The sequence below is a fragment of the Oncorhynchus mykiss genome, chromosome 4 (genome assembly GCF_057628025.1).
Source record: "Oncorhynchus mykiss isolate SJ-2025 chromosome 4, ASM5762802v1, whole genome shotgun sequence".
Taxonomy (NCBI): Eukaryota; Metazoa; Chordata; class Actinopteri; order Salmoniformes; family Salmonidae; genus Oncorhynchus; species Oncorhynchus mykiss.
The window spans coordinates 45,081,121-45,107,664 of NC_143025.1; the positions used below are offsets into that span (position 1 = coordinate 45,081,121).

At 43.4% G+C, this 26,544-nt stretch overlaps 1 protein-coding gene across 10 annotated transcripts in view; it reads right to left on the bottom strand.

Annotated features, from left to right (window-relative positions):
• The window catches only part of LOC110521854 (WW domain-containing transcription regulator protein 1), an 81,272-nt gene that overhangs the window by 3,207 nt on the left and 51,521 nt on the right, over positions 1-26,544 (bottom strand). For 3 of the 10 annotated variants that reach the window (XM_090232137.1, XM_090232142.1, XM_090232143.1), the window contains exons 2-5: positions 13,753-13,889; positions 2,797-3,038; positions 499-629; positions 124-239 (exon numbers count right to left, since the gene is read on the bottom strand). In XM_090232137.1, the coding sequence (XP_090088263.1) occupies positions 124-239; positions 499-629; positions 2,797-3,038; positions 13,753-13,889 (626 nt within the window). Of the gene's footprint in view, positions 1-123; positions 240-498; positions 633-2,796; positions 3,039-6,879; positions 6,994-7,225; positions 7,362-13,752; positions 13,890-26,544 lie in introns of those variants that run through there. The other 7 variants (XM_090232135.1, XM_090232140.1, XM_090232133.1 and 4 more) reach the window with 4 other exon arrangements.

Genomic DNA, 26,544 nt, shown 5'->3' on the forward strand with positions numbered 1-26,544 from the left:
AAAGGGGCGAGAGAAAATGTTTGCTTTGGCAATGTATGTGGTAACACTTTCCATGTCAATAAAGCCACGTGGGAGAGAAGGCGAGAGAATAAAGGTGAGAGAGAGGGCGAGAGAAAGTCCTACCTGTGTCCATCTCCTCCATGTTATTAAGGAAGTCCTCTGGGGTGGTGGGGATGCTGTAACAGCCCAGCCCCAGGCCACTGTCTGTGCTCTGCTCCCGTGAGTGCTGGAAGTGACCACTGTGGATCACATACATGACACACACATTAATACACTGACCCTTCTGTCCACAAACTGGATCACACTCTACAGTTTGAAAGCTGAAAGCAGAAGACAGGCGGAGAGGAGAAGGAGAAGAGAATAGCCAGGGGATAAGAGGAAGAGGGGGTGTTGAGAAAGAAGGGAGAGGGGAGAGAGCAAGGAAGGGGGGGGGACTGAGACAAAACAGAAGCAAAAGAGGAGAGATAGGTAATATATGGGAGTCAGGAGTGCACTTGCCTGTTGAGGAAGGGGTCGGATCCATTGGTGGGCATGTTGCCCTGTGTCATGGGCTGGGCAGGGTTGCCACCGGGGGTGGGCACTGGTGCCATGCTCTCCGAGTCCATGGGCAGCTGTCTACACAGCGCCACCTCCTAGGGGGAAGCAATAGGCAGCAGGGGAAGGGGGAGGAGAAGAGAAGGAGAGGGGGAGGAGAGATTCAAGATTACTGAAACTATGTTCATTATTGTTATTATTGAACATGTGCTACAGCACAACGAGGAGAAACATTTGCTGACTCCAGAACAGGGACAGAATCTGCTTCTTACAACTATTACAGAACAATTAACCAAGTAGTGTTTTTCCAGGCCACAGGCATCAGAATAGCATAATATATTAGTGAGTGTCTGAACTTCACAGCAATTATCTGATGTGAAAACACACACACTTAACAGTCTTAAAGAAAGTGGGCCACTGGTTAAGTAATGTGTGTGCTTTCTGATGTACAGATAACCCTACCCAAACACACACACAGTTAGGCACAAGCATGGGATGAGTGTCAAAGACAGACCTACACTGGTGGGATTTGGAGGAAGGGAGAGAGGGGGCTAACCTTTGCCTGTCCCGCTGCCCTGACACGGTTTCTGGGGTTGGATCAGTGCCAGCCTCCATGCCTCAGGCACTACTAACTCCCAGTGCACAGTCACCGGAGAAACACCAGCTTGCCATTCCAATTCACTTTGAATGGCTTCCCCATTCATCTGATGGGCTGTGTGTGTAACAAAATGGCTGAATATCTAAAGGCAAGGGGCTTTCCAGCCTGCTGAATACGGCTTTATAACAGTTGATAGGTGTGAGTGTGACATTGGAGCTGGATGGACTGAATACCACACTGTATGGTAGTGAACAGAACGGTTAGAGGAGGAATACACCAGTCTATATGGATCTATTTGCAGACAATCAGACGAAAGCAAAGTCTAGGGGACGACAGTGGAAAATAGAGACGCTACTGCTACGGATGGGCCTTACTGACACACCACACACACCTCCCCTCTCCCAACCCTTGGCCAACCCCAGGCCATTCAGTGCTGCTCAGTGCTCAGGGTGGGCCAATTGTGTGCCAAAGAGTTCTGGGTAAGATAAACACTTCCTGGATGAGGTCACTGGCTGGATGTTGAAGGCAGCAGCCATTTTGTAAACAGACTGGTGTGCACATCTCTGACACACTAAAGGCTTCAGCATGCTTCAGTTCGGCTAGCGCCGAACAAGCATGCTCCCTTAAAAGACCTTTGCTTCTGAAACAATAGTACTGTTTGTGCATTTTGAGATGCCGTAGCCAGTATACATTTCCTCAAAATAGTCAAGAAAGGAGATCTTAGTCGTAATTTTAGATTTTTCAATGTAAAAATGTGCATGAAAAGGAGTCGTCTCTCGTTGAATGACAAGGATTTTATTGAAGAATCCCTACTGTTGACCAATCACTGACAATTGGCTACCGACCTCCGCTTACCTCAATACAATTTTTTGGTGTGCCCGAAAAGCCGAAAATCTGTCGAAGTCCAAAACGTCACAAAATGTTGTCGAACTCCTCTGAATTGTTTCTGCTAGGAAGCATACGGACACCTTAAGAGTTCAGTGTGCTCTCTCTCTTTCACTCTCAATGTAAACACGGCTCTTAAACACTACCCTGCCTTCGTGCAAGTGTAGGAGCAGATGGCTTAAAACAGAGAGTAGCTAGTAGCTAACCCTTTTCAGCCACCAGGTGATGCTAATGTTTAACCCCCAACCCCCCCTGCCACACGCCATAAAAAGGCCCAAAGCATGCGCTCAAAAGAAACTACTGTTGAGGTAAGCGGTCAATTTCCTGTCTTTCTGAGAGTCTTCGGGGAAACCACGAAGACCTGATGCGTTGGCTTGTGGCCAGCGTGTATGTGTATGCGTCCATGCTAATGTGTGTTTAGCTTGAATAAATTGGGTCGAAGTGTCTTTATGAGGAAAAGAGGAGATAATGAGTGATTAGCGATATTGTGAGCAATAAACAAAAGAGTGAGACTTGAAGAGGAAGACTGAGAACAGAGCAGTCTTTCTGTCTGTGAGACCAAGGCCATAGGGGCAGACCAGACTGGGAGGATGAGGGAAGGGGGAATGTAATACATGTGTGTGTTATATGGCTTACTAGAAATAGGGGGCTGCTGCTTATACTGTACTAGGTCACATCTACTTAACCATGGCCTTTCTCTCATGATTACAGCTTTGAGGACTCATACGGGCTCATTCTTTAGCAGCTGGGGGTTATTGTTGAGGTCTAGATTGCCTCACCTGTCTCATGAGCTCCTCCTGTCGTCTCTGGATCCTCTCCCTCTCCAGCTGGATGCGCTGCAGCCTCATCTTCTGCTGGTGCTGGGAACTGACCCCCACGCCCAGGGGACTGGACAGGCTCATCATCCCAGCCTGGGAGCTCTGCTGCTGGGGGAGTGAGCCAGGTGAGCCTAAGGCTTGGGCCTGTTGGGGCTGCTGCTGGGCGTGTTGCAGTTGCTGCTGGTGATGGTGTTGGGACATCACTGTGGAGGGAGAGGCAGAGAGGAGGGCGATAGGAGGGAGAGGGGGGGGGGGTTGTTATTAAGGCTAGAAACAACAAAACACAGTGGAGGACAGAGAAAAAGGGGCGAGAGGGTTATCTTGAGGCTTACAGTACTGTGATAAGAACGACTGCGCTAGTATGTACACAGTACCACTACAGACACTTCTATCAGGTCTATTCAATCAGGTGAACAAGCAGCTGATTCGGAACACTTTGAGCTCAGCTCACTTCACTAGTTCCACATCACCTCTTTTCATACCACTGCTCTGGGGAAGGAGACAAGGCCCAGATAGTAAGTTAGGCTGGAAATGGATCACCCGTGCATAGGCTACATGTATTCATTTGATTTAACTGGGCAAGTCAGTTGAGAACAAGTTCTTGTTTTACAATGACGTCCTTTTGTACGTGTACAAAAGCACCGTGTGCGCGCACCCACACCACACGGGTGTAGACTGTCGGCATAAACACTGCACATGTGATAGAGCTTAGTCAGGTTGTTTCTCACTGTCAACAGAGCCTAGGCCACATACTTTAAAGCACACCTGCAATATGGATAGAATACTGCTCCTGCGCTTAAGGGAAACCAGATGGCCAGGACAGACTAGACCTCCAGCAATAGCATCTAGACTTGGCTATTCCAGACAACAGCCAAAAGGGGTCGGTAAGGTTGGTTTCAGGTTGTTTTTGGGACTTGTCTACTGTCTCTAGTCAGTTAATCATCAGCTCATTCTTTCGAAGACTGTATCATCATTATCAAGCAGTGATGAGCTGTTTTTCTTTGTTACCAGTGGGCGTTAATAATTAGCTAGCCCCTATGTCCGACTGTGATCCCAGCCAGCTCAGTCACACAGAGTGAGAGAAGTGTAGCATAATGAAGGCGGGGAGATGTGTGATCCAAGCACAACAAGCATACAGTATTTAGTTACTGTACAGGACAGAGCCTGCCTTGGGTCTGGACAGGACAGGGAGAAATGTGATCATGATTTGGTCAGTTCATTCACTTGGTCAACATTATTCACACCTCAATGGAGGTCTTTAACTGCAGCTTCACCAGTATTTTTTCAGCAGTATCGAATAAAACCTTGCTCAAACTTTTAATGGATTCTCCAGAGCACAAAGTCATTCTGTGTGTGTGTGTGTGTGTGTGAGACGTAAACTAATCACACATGGCATAAATGTAGCAGTAAAGTCCCGATTTGGAGCTGAAAAGGCACATGGCACAAAAAGCAGACAGTCTGGTGGTTTCGGTGTGGACAGACAGAGTCTGCTCTCTCTCCTTCACCCCATCTCTTTCCTTCTATCTCTCACGGCACATCTGTTTCTCTTTCCCTCCATCTCTCTCCTTTGCCTCCTCACTCCATCTCCTCCTCCCCTCTCCCCCTTGGCAGTTCAGAGTACCCCCCCATCTGTCAGCTGGACCTGTAGTTTACGTGAAGTCTGGATGAAGAGCAAAGAAGGAACATAGTTTACCCAACCTCCTTTCCCAAATCACAACCAAATGGGTTCAACACAGACTCAGTCTGTGGGGAACGTTTGACTCACGTAAGAAAAAAATGTTTTTGGCCTAGCTGTCATGCAATGTATGATTTAATCTTTCTATCTATAAAAGCAACACATTTGTGGAGCATAAGGTGTTCCTCAGAGCCCCCTTAACGTACTTCACAATTTGGCAAAAATAACCATCCATAATCGTCCTATTACACTCAATGACGTAATTCCCAGAGGCTCGATGCACGGCCATTTTGGTTCCAAAGCTATTCATTGCAACAGTCTTCATGTTTGGTGAAGGGGCCAGACAGGAAACCGTCCATTAGACATTCAAACATATCAAATAGATTATGCTGACAGCTATTAAGAGGCCTGGGCTAAAGTACATGACAATAATGGGAACATTTATTTATTATACCCTTGTTTTGTTAGAACCAAATAGCTTGAGTGGAGGCCCTAAGTTTGGATTTGGGCCAAACAGACAGAGACACACATGCATACACATGGCATGCATGCAATTGCACACAGAAACACTCAAAGCAGCATGTTTAGGTTTGGGTCTGGGACAAGCTTACAGGGCAGGACACACCCTGTCAGAGTGTGCATATTGGGGCTGCAGAAAACAGACTGCAGGCTTTGCACAGCTCCACACAGCCTCAGTCACAAGTAAAGTAACATTCCTCTACTCCCTCCTGTTTTACCCTCTTCTCCCAGGATCTCCCTCGCACTTCCCCACCTCTCTCCTCTCACCTCCCCCTCTCTAACCTCTCCGATAGACTAGAGCAACAAGACGACGAGACAGCACACTACAACCCCTCACAACTCTGTCACAACATCAGGAGAGAAATGGAGACAGAGAGAGATTGAGAGAGAAAGGAGTAGCAGGAAAGTTGGGGTCAAAGTAAAAAGGGAGGAGGTAAGGGCGTTGAGAGAAAAACAGAAAGGAAGAGAGGGAGGCTGAGAAACAGGGGGAGACGGTAGGTACCGAGTGGCGCTGCTCTGCTAACAAAGACCTTGTTTTGTTTACTTCCCAGAAACAGCGTCAGCTAACACGTGGAAAAACAAACTCATTAAAACCTCCACCATCTCCTGTGTGTGCGTTTGTGGGTGTGTTACATTTGATAAGAGACAGCAAAGTGATTTAATATCATATAAAAGGATATGTGGAAGTGACACTTGTAAGGATCGAGTTTTGTATGTGTGTGTTTGTATGTGCATGCTTGCACGCGAGTGTCTGTGGTCGGGGATCAGGCAGGCCGGCACAGCACTCACACACAGCCAGTCTTTGAGGACAGCCTCTTGTGCAACAGGACCCGTTTGGGCAGCTGGCTGGGGAATGAAAGACTAAAACTCTAAAGTAAATGCATTATTTTAAGGTCAGTGCCAACTAAAGATAAAGCGGACTATAAGTTCATGTTTTCCATATTCATCAAAGGAATTTTTAACAGAGCAATTTAGTGTTGATATGTTCCTCTCCTGGATATGTTCCTAAACCAGTCCATACTCCAGGCAGAAAACCATTCCCATTTTAAAATCCGACACCATTTAACTCTCCTCTGTCAAAGAAAGCTTCTGTTTTGCCTCGTTGGTCTTACCTCATCCATCTAGGGACCTGACAACATCCATCTAGGGACCTGAAAACATCCATCTAGGGACCTGATGGTGCGGAGGTTATCCAGCGCACAGAGCTCCTGGGTACTCTCCTGTTGCTCCCCCAGACACACACCTCATCTACACGCCAAATCATATACACACCTCGTCCACGCATAAACACACCTCAGATGTCATCTCCCACTATTTCACTCGCATCACTAACTAAAACACTGAGAAACTAAACAGACTATAGTTGAAATACAAGCACCCAAATGTGTACGTCAAATACACACACAAAATCAATCAATCATCATGCAAGGATAGGAGAGCACTGTCAGGACAGGAAGTGACACAATCACATGTAGAAATCAGGAGAACCATTGGTCACTGGTGGGAGGGAGAGGCAATCATTTGTATTGGCTTGGCACTGTCATTGGCTATTGGAATCAGACTTGGTATCCAGATAAACATGTGATTGGGTTTCTCAGGAAGATTTATCTAACTCTAGTCCAAGCAAAGCATTCCTCTAGCTTCTCACAGGCAAAGCTCAGTCCCAGGAGGCAACAGGGGGCAAGGGGTCAATGGCCAGGTATGAGAGATCAAGGGGCATGGTTTGATTAGTTTAATGCTAGTAATTTTGGGGATGAAGGGGGTTGATTGGTTGGTTGGAGGTTTGAGCAAGTTGAAAAGGTAGCGATTTGGGGGATTTGCGGTCCACTTGCTGTCCAGAGGGTACTTACTGAGGCGAGCATCCACGCGCGGGTCGAGCCAAGACGTTCTGTGTGTTTTGTGGTCAATGAAGTAGGTTTCTCCACTAGGGTTTTCAGCCTGCTCCCAGCCATCAGGTAGCTCTCCTGTTCACAAGCAGCAGCAACACCACATCAGCCAGAGTACTTCACCTTTACCAAGCCTGACTGATGAAAGTTTCTTGTGACCAAATTTCATACCTTACAGTATATGTTCATTTGATTGGACAATAACACTTTTGGGGTATTTGAATTCTTTGGAGCAGAAACATACTGGTGAACAGTAATCTAACTAATTACGGTTTGACACATTTTCAATGTTTCTCCCCCAGTCACTCACCTTTTGTTTCATCAGGTGATTTGACTAAGAATACAGTCAATGGGTTGAAGTGGAATGGAGAGGAGCAGAGCGCTTTCTCACAAGTTTCATGATGAGTCAACATGGCTAACAGGGGAGATGAGCCTAGTCATGACTAGAGTTAATCTGAAACTCACTGCGTTGCCATGGGAGATAAAGTGTCAAGGGATGAGTGGGAGGTGAAATTCCACCGAATCTATTCTAGAACTACAGAGACCGTGGTCATGATCACCAACGTACAGTGCCTTGCGAAAGTATTCGAAAAATTGGGCGTGCAAAATGATTCAGCCCCTTTACTTTCAGTGCAGCATACTCTCTCCAGAAGTTCAGTGAGGATCTCTGAATGATCCAATGTTGACCTAAATGACTAATGATGATAAATACAATCCACCTGTGTGTAATCAAGTCTCCGTATAAATGCACCTGCACTGTGATAGTCTCAGAGGTCCGTTAAAAGCGCAGAGAGCATCATGAAGAACAAGGAACACACCAGGCAGGTCCGAGATACTGTTGTGAAGAAGTTTAAAGCCGGATTTGGATACAAAAAGATTTCCCAAGCTTTAAACATCCCAAGGAGCACTGTGCAAGCGATAATATTGAAATGGAAGGAGTATCAGACCACTGCAAATCTACCAAGACCTGGCCGTCCCTCTAAACTTTCAGCTCATACAAGGAGAAGACTGATCAGAGATGCAGCCAAGAGGCCCATGATCACTCTGGATGAACTGCAGAGATCTACAGCTGAGGTGGGAGACTCTGTCCATAGGACAACAATCAGTCGTATATTGCACAAATCTGGCCTTTATGGAAGAGTGGCAAGAAGAAAGCCATTTCTTAAAGATATCCATAAAAAGTGTAATTTAAAGTTTGCCACAAGCCACCTGGGAGACACACCAAACATGTGGAAGAAGGTGCTCTGGTCAGATGAAACCAAAATTGAACTTTTTGGCAACAATGCAAAACGTTATGTTTGGCGTAAAAGCAACACAGCTGAACACACCATCCCCACTGTCAAACATGGTGGTGGCAGCATCATGGTTTGGGCCTGCTTTTCTTCAGCAGGGACAGGGAAGATGGTTAAAATTGATGGAAAGATGGATGGAGCCAAATACAGGACCATTCTGGAAGAAAACCTGATGGAGTCTGCAAAAGACCTGAGACTGGGACGGAGATTTGTCTTCCAACAAGACAATGATCCAAAACATAAAGCAAAATCTACAATGGAATGGTTCAAAAATAAACATATCCAGGTGTTAGAATGGCCAAGTCAAAGTCCATACCTGAATCCAATCGAGAATCTGTGGAAAGAACTGAAAACTGCTGTTCACAAATGCTTTCCATCCAACCTCACTGAGCTCGAGCTGTTTTGCAAGGAGGAATGGGAAAACATTTCAGTCTCTCAATGTGCAAAACTGATAGAGACATAGCCCAAGCGACTTACAGCTGTAATCGCAGCAAAAGGTGGCGCTACAAAGTATTAACTTAAGGGGGCTGAATAATTTTGCACGCCCAATTTTACAGTTTTTGATTTGTTAAAAAAGTTTGAAATGTCCAATAAATGTCGTTCCACTTCATGATTGTGTCCCACTTGTTGATTCTTCACAAAAAAATACAGTTTTCTATCTTTATGTTTGAAGCCTGAAATGTGGCAAAAGGTCGCAAAGTTCAAGGGGGCCGAATACTTTCGCAAGGCACTGTAGTAGTGGAGAGATGCCAGGTAGCTAACAGTATATTTCTAGTCGTTTCTTAGAATCAGGTGTTTTAGTGCTGGTCTGAAACAAAACCCTGCACACCATCATCTCTCCAGAACCAGGATTGGCAATGATCACTCTAGATACCCGTACAAGAATCAAGCACTTCTCAGGGAGTAGACAGAATCTACAGTACGGGATCAAGACCTCTAACTGGCAACCATAGACCTGTGTGTTGTCTGTTAAAACCCCAAAGCAGAGTGCGCTAACATGTCCATCTGAGAGGAGAGAAGAAAACAAAAAGGGGTAGAACACAGCCATCAGGACAACAAAGACAAAGATAATTCCCATTCAACAAAGACTGGGGCGTCCGCAAGCATTGTTCCAGCAAGAAGGGGGGGGGGGGGGGGGGGGGTGACATCACTAATAGAGCTGTGGTAAAAACTCCCCAGTGACGTTTGAACAAGTCGAGCAGGGCGGTGTATATACAACTACTCAGGTGGAGCGACTCCATTCATACACTCGCACACTAGGCCACACACACACGATCCCGCTCCATTTCTGTAAGTCCTACATTTCCTAGGTCTCTTTTGAAATTTTCCACTTGTTTGGCTCACTCTTTCTTGAGTTTACCCCTCCACTGCACACTCAGCCCATCCCTCTCAAACTGCAGACACCTTTTTTCCCCATGTCATCGACTCAAATGGCATAAAGCGCACACACACACTACTGAACGAGGCAGTGGTGATGTTCTGCAGGCTGAGCCAGGTGGCTGTGATATGGGTTAGCTAGGTCTATTATTAGGTGTGAGCTAGGCTAATGCCAACGTGAATGAGATTAACCAGTCAATGCCAATCTGTGTTATGAAGGAGCTGTCAGGCTCTGTCAGACTAAGTGGAGCATAAGAGGGTGGGGAGGGCTTCCTTATCTCACCTTCAACACAATAACATGCCTCTCTCAGGCAACACCAATCCTGGCTTTTGGTTGGTTCACACACATTCCTTTGGTGTTATTGTGGAAAGGGACTGTGCATGTTATTGTGGTAGTTCCCCAGGGTGAAAGACGTCATTGGTCAGAGTGATAATGGGCAGTGCCTTGTGGCAGATATGTCAGCATATAGGCGTCAGGAGAAGGTGGGATATCAGTGTGTTTTGGTAAGCTACTAACTCACGGTGGTTGGCCCAGTTGAGTGTGTCAGGGCTTTAAGAGCGTGAATCGGGTTGCCGAGATTCACAGAGATATCCTGCCCAAAGCCACTACCGTTTCCCGGGTTAAATAACTGCGAGAAACCAGTAAATGATTATAAATGAACTATATGAACAGCATGATGTGAAATGGAACTGATGATATGCGACGTCTAAAAATCGGTCTCACCTGTTCTGCTATGTGCACGATCAAGGCAACGTTCAGGGTGGGGACAGACCGCGCAGTTCACAGTGCATGTATCACCTCATCAGTCGGTAACTTTTGTCTTCTTCTTGTGACTGGTACATTTGCTGCAGCATAGCCTACTGTATGCTAATATATCTGCGCGTCTAATTGAATCTCCATCTGGCTTTCGGGGGTCATACGCACTATACACACACCAGTACACATGGATTTTGTATTGTAGATGTGGTAGTGGAGTATGGGCCTGAGGGCACACACTTATTGTGAATTCTGTAATGAATGTATTGTAATTTTTTTAAATCGTGCAACTGCCTTAATTCTGCCAGACCTTGGAGCAGCTAATGGGATCCATAATATATACAAATTAAATACTATTGTTTTTTTTTTGTTGTGTGTGTGGAGGGGGGGGGGGGGTGACTTCATTTAAATTGCAGCTGCACTCGAATATTGTTGCTTTAAGTTAGTGCGTACGCGAGCATGGTCTTTCTCTCACCGTCAATTCCATTCAAATTGTATCCAAAAAAGATCGTCCTGTTGACGATACAGTATCGATAAAGATATACTGTAGATAGATGTCCTAGCCTAGGTAACAAATTCAATGCAGCATTAGCCCTTATATTTAGCTAATTCATTATGGGGGGGTAGGTTCTACTAAGTTAACATATGGAATTGTTTTAAGGTGTTCGTACCATGGATCATTTAGCTATTTTATTTAGGAAGGTATAAAAAATAAACTTGATAAAATTACTACTATAGCCCATAGAAACGCATTGAATAACGCATTCATAAATGGCAACACAGACAGTCAAAAAAATATATAATAATTAAAAAAAATATATATAGGAGATAAGAAAGCTCAGGAAATATTTAACACTTTTTGTTGGCACAAAATTACTTCTATACTTCCATTCATTTTTTAAACAGGTACTAGGTTACCTTCAGACCAAGGTAAGAGGGATGCAAGCTTGCTCTTGTTTGCTGAAAGTTAAATACAGCAGCCAAAAGAACCCACAAGGAAAGGAGAAGATGCGCTATAGCACAGGGGTACTCAACTACTATTTGAGAAGGTCCAGTGACACAAATTTCCTAGGTGGCAAAGGTCCGGAGGGATATCGTCGTTTATCGGCGCTATGGTACAGCGTAGTAGCAAACATAGTAGTCTACGACTTAGGAAACATGTTATATAAAATGTACATTAAATACATTGAGACTAAGAACTTTAATTACAACTCCGTTAGCATGTAAACGTGGAACGTGTCTATGAACAAAGTGCACTCTGAACCATTGTACATGGGCCTTGAATTAACTTTTTACAATTATTATTATGAAATAAAGTGCATGTTTTCTGGAGAACAAAGGAGAGTTGAACAAAAATAATAATCTGAATGCACAGAATGTCACTGTGGGCCATGCAATATTCATGTATAAGTCACTCTGGGCCTTGCCGTCGCATCAATGAGAGAAATTTAACTTGGTCTCCCGCCAATGCTTTGAACTTTGGCACTGAGAGCAACTCTGAGACACTGGTGCAGGTGTTCATTGGAGAGCCTGGTGCGGTATCTGTTTTTAATTAAGTTGATTGTGGAGAAGGCTGATTCACAGCTGTATGTGGAGCCAAACATGGTCAGGATGTATAATGCCATGTATAATCACCAGCCCGCTCCTTCAAAGACACATTTTCTTGCAGCTCAAAATCAACATCATTTCAGTAATGTAACATCTACCCATCTGAAGATCTGGTTAGCTTCTTCTGACAACTTGGTTGCAGTGTTATCTGATGAATCATCCACAGCTAATGAAATGCATGCTGCATTCTGAATGGCCTCATCAAGTTGTGAAGTTAAATCTTCAGCTAATGTTTCAGTTCTCTTCATTACAGTGGGATCTGGTTGATCTTTCTCTGAGCTCATCTTTTTGTTGACCTTCAAGGAAGGTGTCAGCAACTTCACACATGCATCCTTTTACCATTTCAGCATCTGGATTTTCTTGTGTGTGTTTTCCCAAAACCAAAGCTATCCTCAGTGAGCACGCTGTTGGGCTGTCAGGGAATTTACAAGGACTTTGATGGACCACTCATATTGGGATTTGTGTTGGTTCATCTTGTTTGTTATCACCTCCGTGTTCAGGGGATACATCTGATCAAATTTACTATGCCTAGTGTCATAACGGCGCTTAACATTGGCACTTTTCAGGAGAGTTATGGACTCGCTGCATATCAGGCACATTGGTTTTGTGCTAGTTGCGGGGAGAATGAATAAATACATTTCCGTCCACTCGTCTTTGAATATACGGTTTTCAGAGTAAACTTTTTTTTATTTTAACAAGCCATATTAACAAAGATACTGGTAACTGAGCTTCTTCTATGTGTGATATTAACAGTTGAACCGCACTTTATTTCTGCCTGCTTGTCCCAAGGTTCCGCAGAGGATATTTGGATTGATGTGATTGGGTAAGCGGCCTGGCCTCTTGTATTTGCATATAACCACGCGATTGTATTAGACGGGGCACTAATAGGTGGGCGTTGCTTCGAGAGAGCGCGAGAAAGAGGATGCTGAGAGGCCGCTGAGCCCGGTTGATTTTTTTTTTTAAAGCTGTTTAAATATAAATTGATTGACATTTTATATAACAAATGCGATGTTGTCCGGTCCGGATGGACCCTTCTCTGGGTTCGGACCCAGACCACAGTCCGCCAGTTAAGTTCGGCTGCTATAGCAGTTATTTATTCAGACCCATAAACATAAAAAAGCCATCTGCATCTTATTTTAGTCCTGTATTATTCAAGCATGTCATTACAATGAAGTTAAGGACAACAAAACTAATTCAAATGTACCTGTTGAGCGCGAGGAAGGAATGAAGGTAATACACACGTTGCACAACATGAGGGGAAATATTGTGAAAGGTGGGCTAATGCGTCAGCCTACTAATTATCACGTTTTGAAATAGGCCTATAATATTTCAGAATGAAACTAATTCACTAGCCTAGAACTGTAACTTTGTAGGCCGCATGTCCTGCACCAGCATTGCATGTTCTCTCCCAGCTTCATGGTTTGAATGAGGTGTGTAAATCCAGTCCATATAATACAGAATAATAAAATCCACATCCCAAAAAATTACTGGAGGCCGTTTTATTTATTTACCTAAGAGAGCATACAATCTATGAGCTTTTATGTTATTCTGTTGTGCGTAATGTGCGGTGGCCTATAGCCTGTCAGAAGTACGCCTAATGAATAACGGCACAATCATTGGAGCTTTATGTAGGGCTCATCTGGCTTTAGGTGGCATTTGCATATGTTTTAGAATTAAACTTCCAGTTTTGGTGGAAAATACCAGGTTACCCGGGAGAAAAGTGATTTATTCTCAGAGTGGAACATTTGTAAAATACCAGGAAAGTATTCAACCCTAGGGTGTGTGTGTGCGCGCGACACTAACCGAGGTTGGGCTGGGACAGGGCCATGTTGCGTTGCTGTGGGGAGGCGGAGGGTGGGGGAGCGTGGAGGCTCATCTGATTCATGGCGGCCGTCATGGTCTTACGAGGGTCATGCCAAGTAGTGATCTTCTCCACGTGACTACAGAGAGACAAAAGAGAAGAGAACATCAGGTTAGACAGGAGAAAAAAAACATGTCAGAGATGGTTTCCAGGGTAACAGTCTTCAATTCCTTCCTTTTACTCGTCTCCCTTTCAGATTCCCTGTCCCACATCCACATAGTGATTGGGGGGGAAAACAAAGACACACAGAATATAGCAATATCATATCGATTCTATGACTCCAAGTATGGCTTCTCAAAATAAAACAAAAAACATTAGCTGGTTCTAGTCAGTTGTACCTGCACCAAACCTCGTATTTCTCCATCTCTAGTTTGTTATCAATCTTCTTTTTCAATGGTGAACCTACATGGTTTTCAGCACTTTTAATTCCACGACTGATCAAATAAATTCTCGCGGCACTCTCGTCCCTCCCTCTGATATAGAATCGTGAGAATCTCAATGCTTATTGTATTGGCACCGTGATAATATTGTATTGTGAGCTCACTGGCATTTCCCAGCCCTACACCCATGGCTAGCCTGACGATAGATAAGCTACTGTACACGATATTCCAGCCCCGCTGCATTCTTCCATAGGACCACATAAGCAGCAGCAGGCCTAACAGGTGGTTAGTTACCGCAGCTCAGTGGCTCATTATAACTATCACTCTGATCATTATATCATCAGGGATTACGCAAGTTTCTGTTGGAATGACAACAGCCTTTAAAATCAGTTCCTACAGACCTGCCCTAATGCAAGTGTAATACACTAAATGATCTAAAGTATGTGGACACCTGCTCATCGAACATATGGAGTTGGTCTCTCTTTTGCTGTTATAACAGCCTCCACTCTTCTGGGAATGCTTTCCACCAGATGTTGGAACATTGGCAGCAAGTTCCCGCAGAATTCAGCCACAAGAGCATTAGTGAAGTCGGGCACTGATGTTTGGCGATTAGGCCTGGCTCACAGTCTGCGTTCCAATTCATCCCAAAGTGGTTCGAAGGGGTTGAGGTCAGGTCTCTGTGCAGACCAGTCAAGTTCTTCCACACAGGTCTCGACAAACCATTTCTGTATGGACCTCGCTTTGTGCATGGGGACATTGTCATGCTGAAACAGGTAAGGGCCTTCCTCAAACTGTTGCCACAAAGTTGGAAGCACAGAATTGTCTAGAATGTCGTCTGCTGTATGCTGTAGCGTTCAGATATTTTTGTATATATAGTGTACTGTACGTTGATAAGAACATGTTTCTTGTGTAATGTTTTTTGTATCATTGCTAGGCTTTTGTCTTAAAAAGGAGAACAACAGTTTTCAGCTGTGCTAACAATTGCAAAAGGGTTTTCTAATGATCAATTAGCCTTTTAAAATGATAAACTTGGATTAGCTAACACAACGTGCCATTGGCAAACAGGAGTGATGGTTGCTGATAATGGGCCTCCATGCGCCTATTTAATTATTCCCATAAAAAAAAAATCTGCCATTTCCAGCTACAATAGTCATTTACAACATTAACAATGTCTACACTGTATTTCTGATCAATTTGATGTTGTTATTTACATGGACAAAAAACAAGGATATTTCTAAGTGACCACAAACTTTTGAACGGTAGTGTGTGTGTGTGTGTGTGTGTGTGTGTGTGTGTGTGTGTGTGTGTGTGTGTGTGTGTGTGTGTACACACACAAAGTCATTTCATATCCATAGATTAGAGCCTAATGAATTTATTTCAATTTACTGATTTCCTAAAATGAACTGTAACTCAGTAAAGTCTTTGAAATTGTTGCTTTTATATTTTTGTTCAGTTGCGAATGATAACAGTTCCTCTCTCAATTAAAAAAAATCTTGCCAACACTCCTCTTTCGATAACCACCAAGCCTCTGTGTGAAATAACATTTTCATGCTCTTATCCCATATCGCTATAAGGTTTTGCGAACAGGTGTGCATGATGTAGTTTACGATCCAAGTTACCTGCTGCATAACTTGGAGTTCCGCATGCAGATCTTTTGCCACCATTTGCCGCCAGTGTATTCATTATAGCTCAGTGGGTGTATTATACAATGTGTCCATATGGCAGAGGGAGACACATTCATAACAAGAGTGCAGTTGCCTGCCTGCCATTCCGTGAGAGATTGTGTGCAAACGCCAACCATTCGATCCCATGGAATCTGTTTTTTGTCAATATAGCCATGCAGCACACAGAACATACCCTGTGCAGTTTCATGCTTGGGAATTGTGAGATAGAGCAATATGTCCTTGTGTAGAACATCCCCGACATGTAGCGAGCAAGAGTCAATGCATGGGCATCTCGGCCCTCGCAGCTAACGTTCATTTGGAGAACATAAGGTGGGGAGTTTGAGTTCTCTTGATTGCTAAAAATAGCATCAATTTTTAGTTTCACGGTGTTATCTGACAAAAGGTATTGATGTGAGTTTCTGTGCCTCAGCCTCCCCACACATTGTTTTCACATGATCAATTGTGGGCTGGTAAAACCAAAGTCTCTGCAATCGGTGTGGTTTCATAGCGTAGCAGGCTTAGCCATTCACCGTGAAATGATTGAAGTGCAAAGGTCAAGTGAGGCCTTTCCCATGATCTAAGGGTGCTCTCTGGTTGAATTTTAACTTTTAGATTTGAATAATTTAAATTGAGAGGTTAACCACATTCCAATGATTTGAGAGACAGACGATATTATAATATACATTTTCGTAGGTTTTTTTAACCAGGATTTTGGAAATTCTCCTATCAGGCGACCCCTAGCTTGGAAACCACTGCTCTACACTATACATAGATTAATTTCAGTTTGTGACAAAACAAGCAAACTATTAGAATTTTAGCAACCAGGAAATGGAAGAGCGATTTCTGCATATTGCACCTTGAAGACATTCATTACCTGTAGCTAGTTACATTGTCACTCACTTTTGGGTGTTTTTGGACACCCTGGAACTCCAGAATGATGCTCAGGATGTCAATCGCTGCAGAGGTAAGTTTGTCAAAACCCAGTGAAAATGTAAAAAAAATATATATCTACACCATTCTATAACATGCCATTTACATCAAAAATACAGATTAAGTTCCAAAATGGTAAAATTCTCCTTCAAAATGTTCAAGACTAACCAGATCAATAAAGTTATATATATGGGCAATAAAGTTATATATATATATATATATATCCATCCATCTATTATACTGCCATCTCAGTGCGAGGGATGTCAAACTAGTTTGTTTAAAATACAAGGGCCAGGAAGGAGTCTTGACGGCACTGTCGCATCACTGCATGGGACAAGAGACCTGTTCATAGTCTCGCTCATTCCACATTTGTGATGAGGTGTGATGGTGCTTTGCTGGTGACACTGATTTATTTAGAATTCAAGGCACACTTAACCAGCATGGCTAACACTGCATACTTCAGCGATACGCTATCCCATCTGGTTTGTGCTTAGTGGGACTATCATTTGTTTTCAACAAGACAATGACCCAACACACCTCCAGGCTGTGTAAAGGCTATTTGACCAAGGAGAGTGATGGAGTGCTGCATCAGGTGACCTGGCCTCCACAATCACCCAACCTCAACCCAACTGAGATGGTTTGAGATGAGTTGGACCGCAGAGTGAAGGAAAAGCAGCCAACAAGTGCTCAGCGTATGTGGGAACTTTTGGAAAAGCATTCCAGGTGAAGCTGGTTGAGAGAATGCCAAGAGTGTGCAAAGCTGTAATCAAGGGTGGCTACTTTGAAGAATCTCAAATATAAAATATATTTTGATTAGTTTAACACTTTTGTTGATTACTACATTAATCAACTATTATTATTATTACCCTATTATTCTACAATGTAGAAAATTGTAAAAAAAAAATTAAGAAAACCCTAGAATGAGTAGGTGTGTCCAAACTTTTGGCAGGTACTGTAGATACATACAATCAAGAGAATAACACTAAAAAGCTAGGTTTAATAAACTGTTTACAATGGACACTAAATAGTCAGTCAGAGTGGTGCGGTGTGAGGGCATAAAGGGCTTCCCACACCATGTTGTGACTCACAGAGGCACACTGGGAAGGTAAAAGCCACTTCCTGTTACTCTAACCCAGTCAGGAAGAATCCACTGTGGGGTTAGTCACCAGAAGCAACAGGGCCCCAAAAAAACAACACCGAGCTGAGATGTAGATTACCGGACATTGCTCTGTGATTTACTGCAACAGTGAGAAACATTTTGTTGAGTCAGTAGAACTATGTTTACTCTGAAAAAAACAGTGCTAAAAAGCCTTTGCTAATGTAGAGAGAATACCAACAGACATGCTTCCAAAAAGTGAAAGTGTATTTCAATATCAAACCTCAGCTGCAGCCACTCCAGATGCTCCATCATAACACAGAGATGGAGGCTAAACACCAAACATGGTAATAGGCCCTAATCTGGGTCAGGCTCTAAATGATTATTGTGGCCTGCAGCTCTAAGTAACCACAAGACTCCAGCAAGACAACCAGCTGCGGTGCCGAGTGTGTGTGTGTGTGTGTGTGTGTGTGTGTGTGTGTGTGTGTGTGTGTGTGTGAGAGAGTGAGAGACAGAGGAAAGGCTGATTAACGTTTTTAAAACGCGGGGCGGCAGAGCTTCGCTCTTCAGGGCAGATTTATGAAAGGTCTGTGGGAGAGTTGGATGAAGTTGCCTCTAGACACTGATCAAAGGTCAGTTTGTGTTTCCCCTAAATAGATAAGGGTAGAACTTGGAGAGGGTCAGCTTATCCTAGATCTGTGCCTGGGGTGGGGGTTGCCTGGTGGACGTCAGATCACCGCAGGGCCTCCGGCTGTGTGGAGGGGATGGGATTGACCCCTGAATTAAGGCCCATGCCCAAGCCTTTTAACTAGGTCTCACTCTGGAGTAGTTATCATCATCTACTCATTGGTTTCCACATGGGTGATTGAAAGCTCTACGAGGAGAAATTCATTAAAGTAAACAAACTAGGTTTTTATCTGTGGATGAATTGTCAGAGTAGAGAACACACAATTTTGTACGACTCAAAATTCTACAAAGATCAAGCAAAAAAAGGACCATATGCATTTCAGGTAAAATAAGAACCCAATGTTTATCTCCCAGGACAAATTAACTAGCAACATCAAGCTAGATAAATGTCCATGAATGCTCCATGTGTTTTGATCTGTCCCCAAATTAATATAGTTGGTTCACAGTTGGTTTTGGTATTTTAACCTGCGTGTCATGAACGCGTCTGGGTGGGAATAGACAAAATCAACATGCGCACGATGGCGCATTCGCAGTGCCAGTTTCGTTAAGGTGTTAGTGGGAATATCTCACCAGGGGAGGACCATCATCCTCAGTGAATTTTATAAAAATAGTGAAACACTTAGTTATCCTTTATGGGATAAAACTATACTACAAATTATATATTCAGGCCACCAAATAATTGATTAAAACACACTGTTTTGCAATGAAGGTCTACAGTAACCTCAACAGCACTCTGTAGGGTAGCACTATGGTGTAGCCGGAGGATAGCTAGTTTCCGTCCTCCTCTGGGTACCTTTACATCAATACAAAAACCTGGAGGCTTGTGGTACTCACCCCCTTCCATAGACTTACAGTAATTATTACAACATCCGGAGGACCTCCCCAACACATGAGAGCTCTTAGGGGATAGACATTGTCCACCCAATCAAAGGATCAGAGAATTAATCTTGTACTGAAAGCACAAGCTACTTCTAGCTAGCACTAGAGTGCATAATATGTGGTGAGTAGTTGATTCAAAGAGAGAGAGAAAAGACAATAGTATAACAAATTCATTCATTAAAAAAAATGGAGAAGCGACCGAGAAAGAGCTATCTAGATTTCATAATTTTTAAAAACTTTCACATGCAGCTAGCTAGTTTAGCCTACTCAAACACCCGGCTCAAACAGAGAGGGATGCTATGTTAGCTAGCTGGTTATGGCTATCCAACATTGGAACTGTTCTAAGTCTAGGAAAACGTTTGGTTTGATTAAACCGCGGCACAACTGTGTAACTGCTCAACTGCTTGCTGACTGTACACTGTACTGCATGTTTGTAGCGTGTTTACTCCAATAATGTTAGTTCTAGTAGCTATGTTGACTATGATGTTAGCTAATATGTAGGCTGTGTGTAGCGGTTATGATATGAAGGTTTGGCTTGGAAAGGTTTTTTCACCTGGTCACAGACAGTTGATGTGTTGTGCACTGAAGTCCACAAGTGAATGGAAAAGGTGAAAGTAGGGAGAGCTCAATGAAAGGAATCATGCTGTTTGTATGTGGCTGCTATGAAAGCCAACTGTGTTTGTGTATGATCAGGATTGTATTCATTCTGATGATTCTGTTGAAAAACATTTCTTAAAAAGGAAGCAAACAGAACGAAAGCCTGAATTTGTGTAATAGAAACGCTTGTTTGCAACTGTTGGACCAACGATTACACCCTAGATCAGCTAGATGCAGGCAAGACGGTATTGAATGTGTCAATGTGTTTAAACTCTCATTTAAAGGCTAGGATGTAGCAACCTCATGATGGGTACAGGGAACATTTGAATATGAAAATCAAATATGAATGACAGTCATCCAATATGCTCTAATAGAAATAAGGCCACGCTCATTAAAAAAACATTGTCCTCTCTCATCTTAAACAGCACCAACCACCACTGCTCCTCACCTCTGAACAGCAGTGGATCAGCTCTCTTTTCCCTTTTCTTTCAAAGCAGAAAGCAGAAAGGTGATCCTGTCCTCTTGCCAAGTTGAACCTGAAGATCCACCATTAAAGACATCACCAGGATGGCACAGTGTCAGAATCAGGAAAACACATACAGGGGCTTGCATAAGCCTGCAGGGGGCTGAGATGTTGGGTAGGCCTGGGGGGCTTCGTGTGGCGGTGTTTGGGAAAGAGAAGCACATTGTTTACAGAGGAAATGGGAACAATGGCTGGAGCAACGGTAAGGGACGGTCTTGCAGGCTGAAACAACAGTCCCCATCTGTTGCACACCACCACACTGCACTGTCTCTAGCACACCTCATAACTCACAGGACTTCAGCATAAACAGTCTCTCCGTCCTCTTCTCCCCCTAGCCTCCCTGTTTACGCCAGCGCTCCACAGACCAACAGGGCCTTGTGTGTACATAACCTACTGAGGGACTGGATCTACACGTAACAGCAACACACTATGGTACTCATCTTACCCATGCATTTGAATCTCCGCCTGCATAACAATGTATGAGAATGTGAGGAAAGCCAGGGTGGTTAAGGGCTAAATCACAGCAGAAAAATGGCGGAGCTCACTATTTACTTTGGGAAAAGTGGGGCGGGGGGGGGGGGGGGGGGAATCCTAGCTCCTCTTCTGAGTACTGCTGTTGTTGTTGCTGAGTGTTGTCCTTTTGTGTTTCATATTTACGGTATGGGAGGGAGGAGGGAATGAGGGACTTGAGAGGTGCTGGGTTGTCCCGTCCGGCTGCCCCAGACATGCTGGAGAGCCAGCAGTGTCTCTATAAATACACTGCCTACGCGGCTGGCAAGCAGGCAGCTGCTGCTCACACAGACACACACACACTTATTGTGCATTCATGGTACACACACACATTAGGCCATACAAGGCCAGTGATCCAAGTTATGTAAGTGATTAAGTGGTTAATGTGATGGCTCTATGATTGCCACCATGTAGTGTTATGGGAGGTGGGAGTACATATTGTAGGTGGTCTAACTGCTACATGGCTCAACATCAGACAGTTCAGACACTGTTAACAACTCAACCTGAGCTCAGGGAATTTGTCCGACTTGGAGCCATGGAGACGTCAATAGACACCAGACATTGTTTGGTTCCCTCCACGACATTGCCAGACAGGCACTGTAACTACAGTGATACACACTGGGCAATATGGAGAGCCTTTAGATGTACACAGTTAGGTAAACTATCCTCCATACTGGTGCCAAATGTTTAATCTATCAGCACAATACCATTCCGATTCACATTCTCACTAGAATGTAACCAGTCTTAGAACGTTTAATGTCAACATGGAACCTGAAACCCCAAAACATGGTTTACCATTGTTTCCTTGTGTAGGCGTTATCTAGGTCTCGTCTGGTGTTATGTTATGTGTACATGTTAATCCATCCTTTGCCTCTTACATGGACATTAACAAACCCACTGGTTCATCAGGTTAAGCCTAAAAAGCTGGCTTTTCTCTCAGTATACAACCAGAACCTGCTCTGATTGTTAGACAAGAAATTAGCAGAAGGCAGACCAGAGAGCTTTACAGGCCTTCTCCATATCACATTCAACTTTCATTAAGCCAAAACACTAAAGTTTCTCTATGGCTGCATGAACACAATAGCAGACTGAGTGCAGGGGTTATGATAAGAGACCACTATGGGGCCTTGTTGAAGACCATGATAATGCAATGTAAGGTAAAAATGGTAGAGAAATGGCTACAGGAGAAGTATATGTAAATATGGAGATGGGGTGGCAGCCTACATTATAGACCTATAGCTGAATTCTAAGGGTTGTTTTGTGTGAAACCACACTGGATTGTGTCTGATTGTGATGTTGTACACTGATAAACCCAGAGGCACAGATTGTGCTGCTTCTGAGATTCAGTGATAAGAGAAATACTGAGATGGACATACAAAAATGGTACAATAACTGCCCTGCCATAGAGACTGCACTACATCCTACACCCTCTCTATTATACAAGAACAGACACGGGATGACGGTTTAACACAAAATCAGATTTGGAGTTTAGGAAGGCGAATGGTTACAATAACACACACACACACACACACACACACACACACACACACACTATGGTAAAACAATGTCCTATATGTAATTAAAGTTTGTCTGAATCACTGAACCACACCAGAAAGTGACCGGGCCTTGTTGGACTGAACAGCATTCCCGTTCCCTCCCTGTAACCTTAATCAGAGGCCGGGGGAAAAAAGGAGAGGATTGCTTTCCCATTCTGCCCAGGCTCCAGAGCTCTGGTTACAAGGAGAATCCCCCAGGTCATCCACACAACGGAAACCCAACACTGACTGTAGAGGACTGGGTCTCTATGGGAATAGGAGTCTCTCTGTCTATCTATGGCTAAACACTGTATTTCAGGGGCTGAAGACTTGCCCAAACTATTAGGAAACCATAGAATTCTAACAAGAATAGCATTAGCTATAAATCTATGGCAGTGTTTCCCAAACTCGATCCTGTGGACCCCAAGGTGTGCATGTTTGGGTTTTTGCCCAAGCACTATAGCAGATTAAAATTTAAAAAGTTTGATGAGTTGATTATTTGAGTCAGCTGTGTAGTGCTAGGCCAAAAACCAAAAATGTGCATTCCTTGGTGTCCCCTAGGCCAAAATAATCAGATCTTACGGTCGCTTTAATTCTCTGTAAGGTCTGAACGGCAGGCTGCCATGATCAGGACACCGCGGAGCCGCTGGGAGATATGGCTTGGAAAACATACCTCAATCCAGAGATGTGAGAGTGCACTGTACTCTTAATTATCCCATTAGCCGAAATGATACATTGAGAAGATTGAAATACTGAGTTTTTAATTAAACTGCAGTTTTTGTCAGCATGCTAGGCTAGCTAATGCTAAATCAACCCATTGGATTCGACAACACTTCCAGCAGCAACTCACCCCAATGCAAGACGTTGCACTTTCATGGAATCCAAAGGGCTGCTATAGCATTAGATGACAAAAACTGCATTTTAATTTGAAACCAGCAGTACTCCAATCTTCGAGTCACCATTCTGGGATAATTAGGAGTACAGAGACACATTCCATCCCTGGATTTTCCCAGCCATATACCGCGCCGGACTCTGGTTGTCCACATTGTGGCATAGCACCGTTTCGACTAGAGAGAAGAAACTAACGAAAGTCACAGTCTGGCTAGCGGTCCCCAGAACCAAGTTTGGGAAAAGCTGATCTCTGGGTTTCTAAGGGAAAACATCCTCAGATAGATAGCATGAATGGCCTTCCATCAATTGGAGGGTTTCTTGAATTCCAACAACCCAAAAATGACAAATGTCAGAAGGGCTCGGATTCAGAGTTCTCTGGGTTTGTTGTGGAATGTTACACTGGACAGCAGCTGGAAATCGTATTCAATTAAATTAGAACAAAGAGGAGAGGAGTGGCAAGGGAGGAAGTGGAATGTTACTTGCTAATAATAGGCCTTCCCATTCGCCAGGCCTGCCTGCCAGCAGGGAAGAATAGCGCTAGCTGGCTTGACACAGGAAGAGATCAGAGTGCCATTTTCCCTGAGACATGTTAGGGCTAGCAGTGACTGACCACTGTCAGAGATGCACAGTAGGTTAGCACAAAAACCTCTATGACGCACTAGAGAATGGCCTATTTTTGGGGGGGTCAAGATCGATATTTTAGGCCGATATTCAATATCATTTGGATGACAACATTTCCCAGAGACAGCCATGTCATTAATGCATCAATATGAAAATCAAATAATACATTTGACTTTGTTTGTACCAATCTAACTACATTTCTTGAATGTCTTGACAAACTGGGTAAATTAAGATGGCATAGGCCTACTCTAAGACGAAGGCATTTTCAATAGGAGTGTGTGCATGCATTGAGTTATTGGGTTTTCCTGGCTGATCAGTGGAGTCTATGGTGCTACAGATGACAAAATCTGTTTGCCTTCCATTTGCATAGAAGCATCACATTATGATGTTCTTCCAAACAGGAGTGACATGCTGGAGTGATGCTTCAATGCAAATGTTGTTGACCATAGGCTCTTTTTTTAGGATAGATTGAAAATATAAAATAACATCTATTCAATGCAAATGGGTCCAACGTAACGTCATGACTTGCGATCACGGATGCTTATGAAACTTGTATATGTTGTAATTTTCCATGATCGGGATATTATTTTTCTCTCCAGCTGTCATGACGCATCTCTCGACGCATCAGCTGCCAGGACGAAATTCGAAATAACTCAATTGGCTAGTTCAGCTATCTGTCAAGAAATGGGTGGGCTGTAACTAGGGCTGTGGCAGTCATGAACTCTCGTCAGCCGGTCTCATGAAATAGCAGTCGGTCTCACGGTAATTGACAGTAAATTAACAAAACACACTTAGCATCTCCTGGCTTCCACACATGATGCAGACCTTTGGAACATCTACATTTTAAAAAGTCTAAGAAATCCATGTAATATAGCCTACACCTTGACAATAAATCCATTATTTATTTTAGACAGGTCTAAAGAAACATGATATGAAGAAAATGTAGTCTATTTCAGAACAGAATAGCATACTCTGAGTTGTCCTTATGTTCGGTCCTGATCTGGCTATCCCAAATGGCTGTGTGCTACACTAGTTCATTTAGCAGACAAGATTTCCTCAGAATTCCGTGGCATTATTTTATAGTATGAAGAATACAATTGAACACAGCTGAATAAAATATAAATCCTTTCTCCAAACGATTTGAGGGAGTGCGCGCATCTGGCTATTCTGTGTTGAGCGGTTAACAAAGAAATAGGTACTCCTATATGTTTAATTTAGAGTTAATGTAACTTTAGTTGTTCTATACGTTTAGATTTGTAATACATTGTAAGGCTGCATCATGCGACTAGTGATGATTTGAAAAAAGTTGCTTGAAGGCATGAGCTCTGCTTTGTTTTTTTTGTGCAGGCTGTACACAGTTCATTAGTCTCTCATTCACAATTTGACAAGCACTTTTTTTTCATTTTTATTTAACCTTTAGACAGTTAAGAACAAATTCTTATTTTACAATGACGGCCTACCCCAGCCAAATCTTCCCCTAACCCGAATGACGCTGGGCCAACTGTGTGCCACCCTATGGGACACGGCCGTTTGTGAAACAGCACGGGATCGAACCAGGGTCTGTAGTAACGCCTCTACCACTGAGATGTAGTGCCAAGTGCCACTCGGGAGCCCCCAATAATTCCTTGTCTTTACATATACTAAATAATATACACTATTGTTCAAAAGTTTAGGGTCACTTAGAAATGTGCTTGTTTTTGTCCATTAAAATAATATCAAATTGATCAGAAATACAGTGTAGACCTTGTTAATGTTGTAAATTACTATTGTAGCTGGAAATGGCAGAGTTTTTATGGAATCTGGCACGTTGTGTTAGCTAATGCATATTTATAATTTTAAAAAGGCTAATTGATCATTAGAAAACCCGAGGCGCGTTCTGTCTGAATGACTCCAATCTGCTCATAGTTTGAGAAGTGAGAACACACACGAGCGCTGATCTACAGATTTTTGGTCCATAAACATGCAGGAAGATTATTTAGGTAGCTAACCCTATTGCCAACCTTTATTTAAGCATTTTTAAACACTTCAATCTTTCCCTATTACGACAATCATCTAATCTGACTATCAACTGTCGATTTACGGATACGATTGCGGCTGGTCAGATCAGCACACTAGTAAATAGCTAGCATTACACCGCAAGTCAGATGGCTTTGTTGCCAAAAACGGTGCATGTTCAAAATGATAACAATCTAAGGGTAGCTAGCTATGTTAGCTATTAGATCCTATCTGATAGCTTAGCACCATGTTTACCAAGACAACTAGCTAGCATAGTAGCTAATATAGCTAGCGAACACCACATAAAATGGTTAGTTATTGTAATCTTTGCTAACCGGTCACACAGCTCTCTGCTTAGCTATCTTGTTAGTGAATTAACTAAACAAATATTTGCAACAGGAGGAGTTTGAATTTGGTCACTGTGTC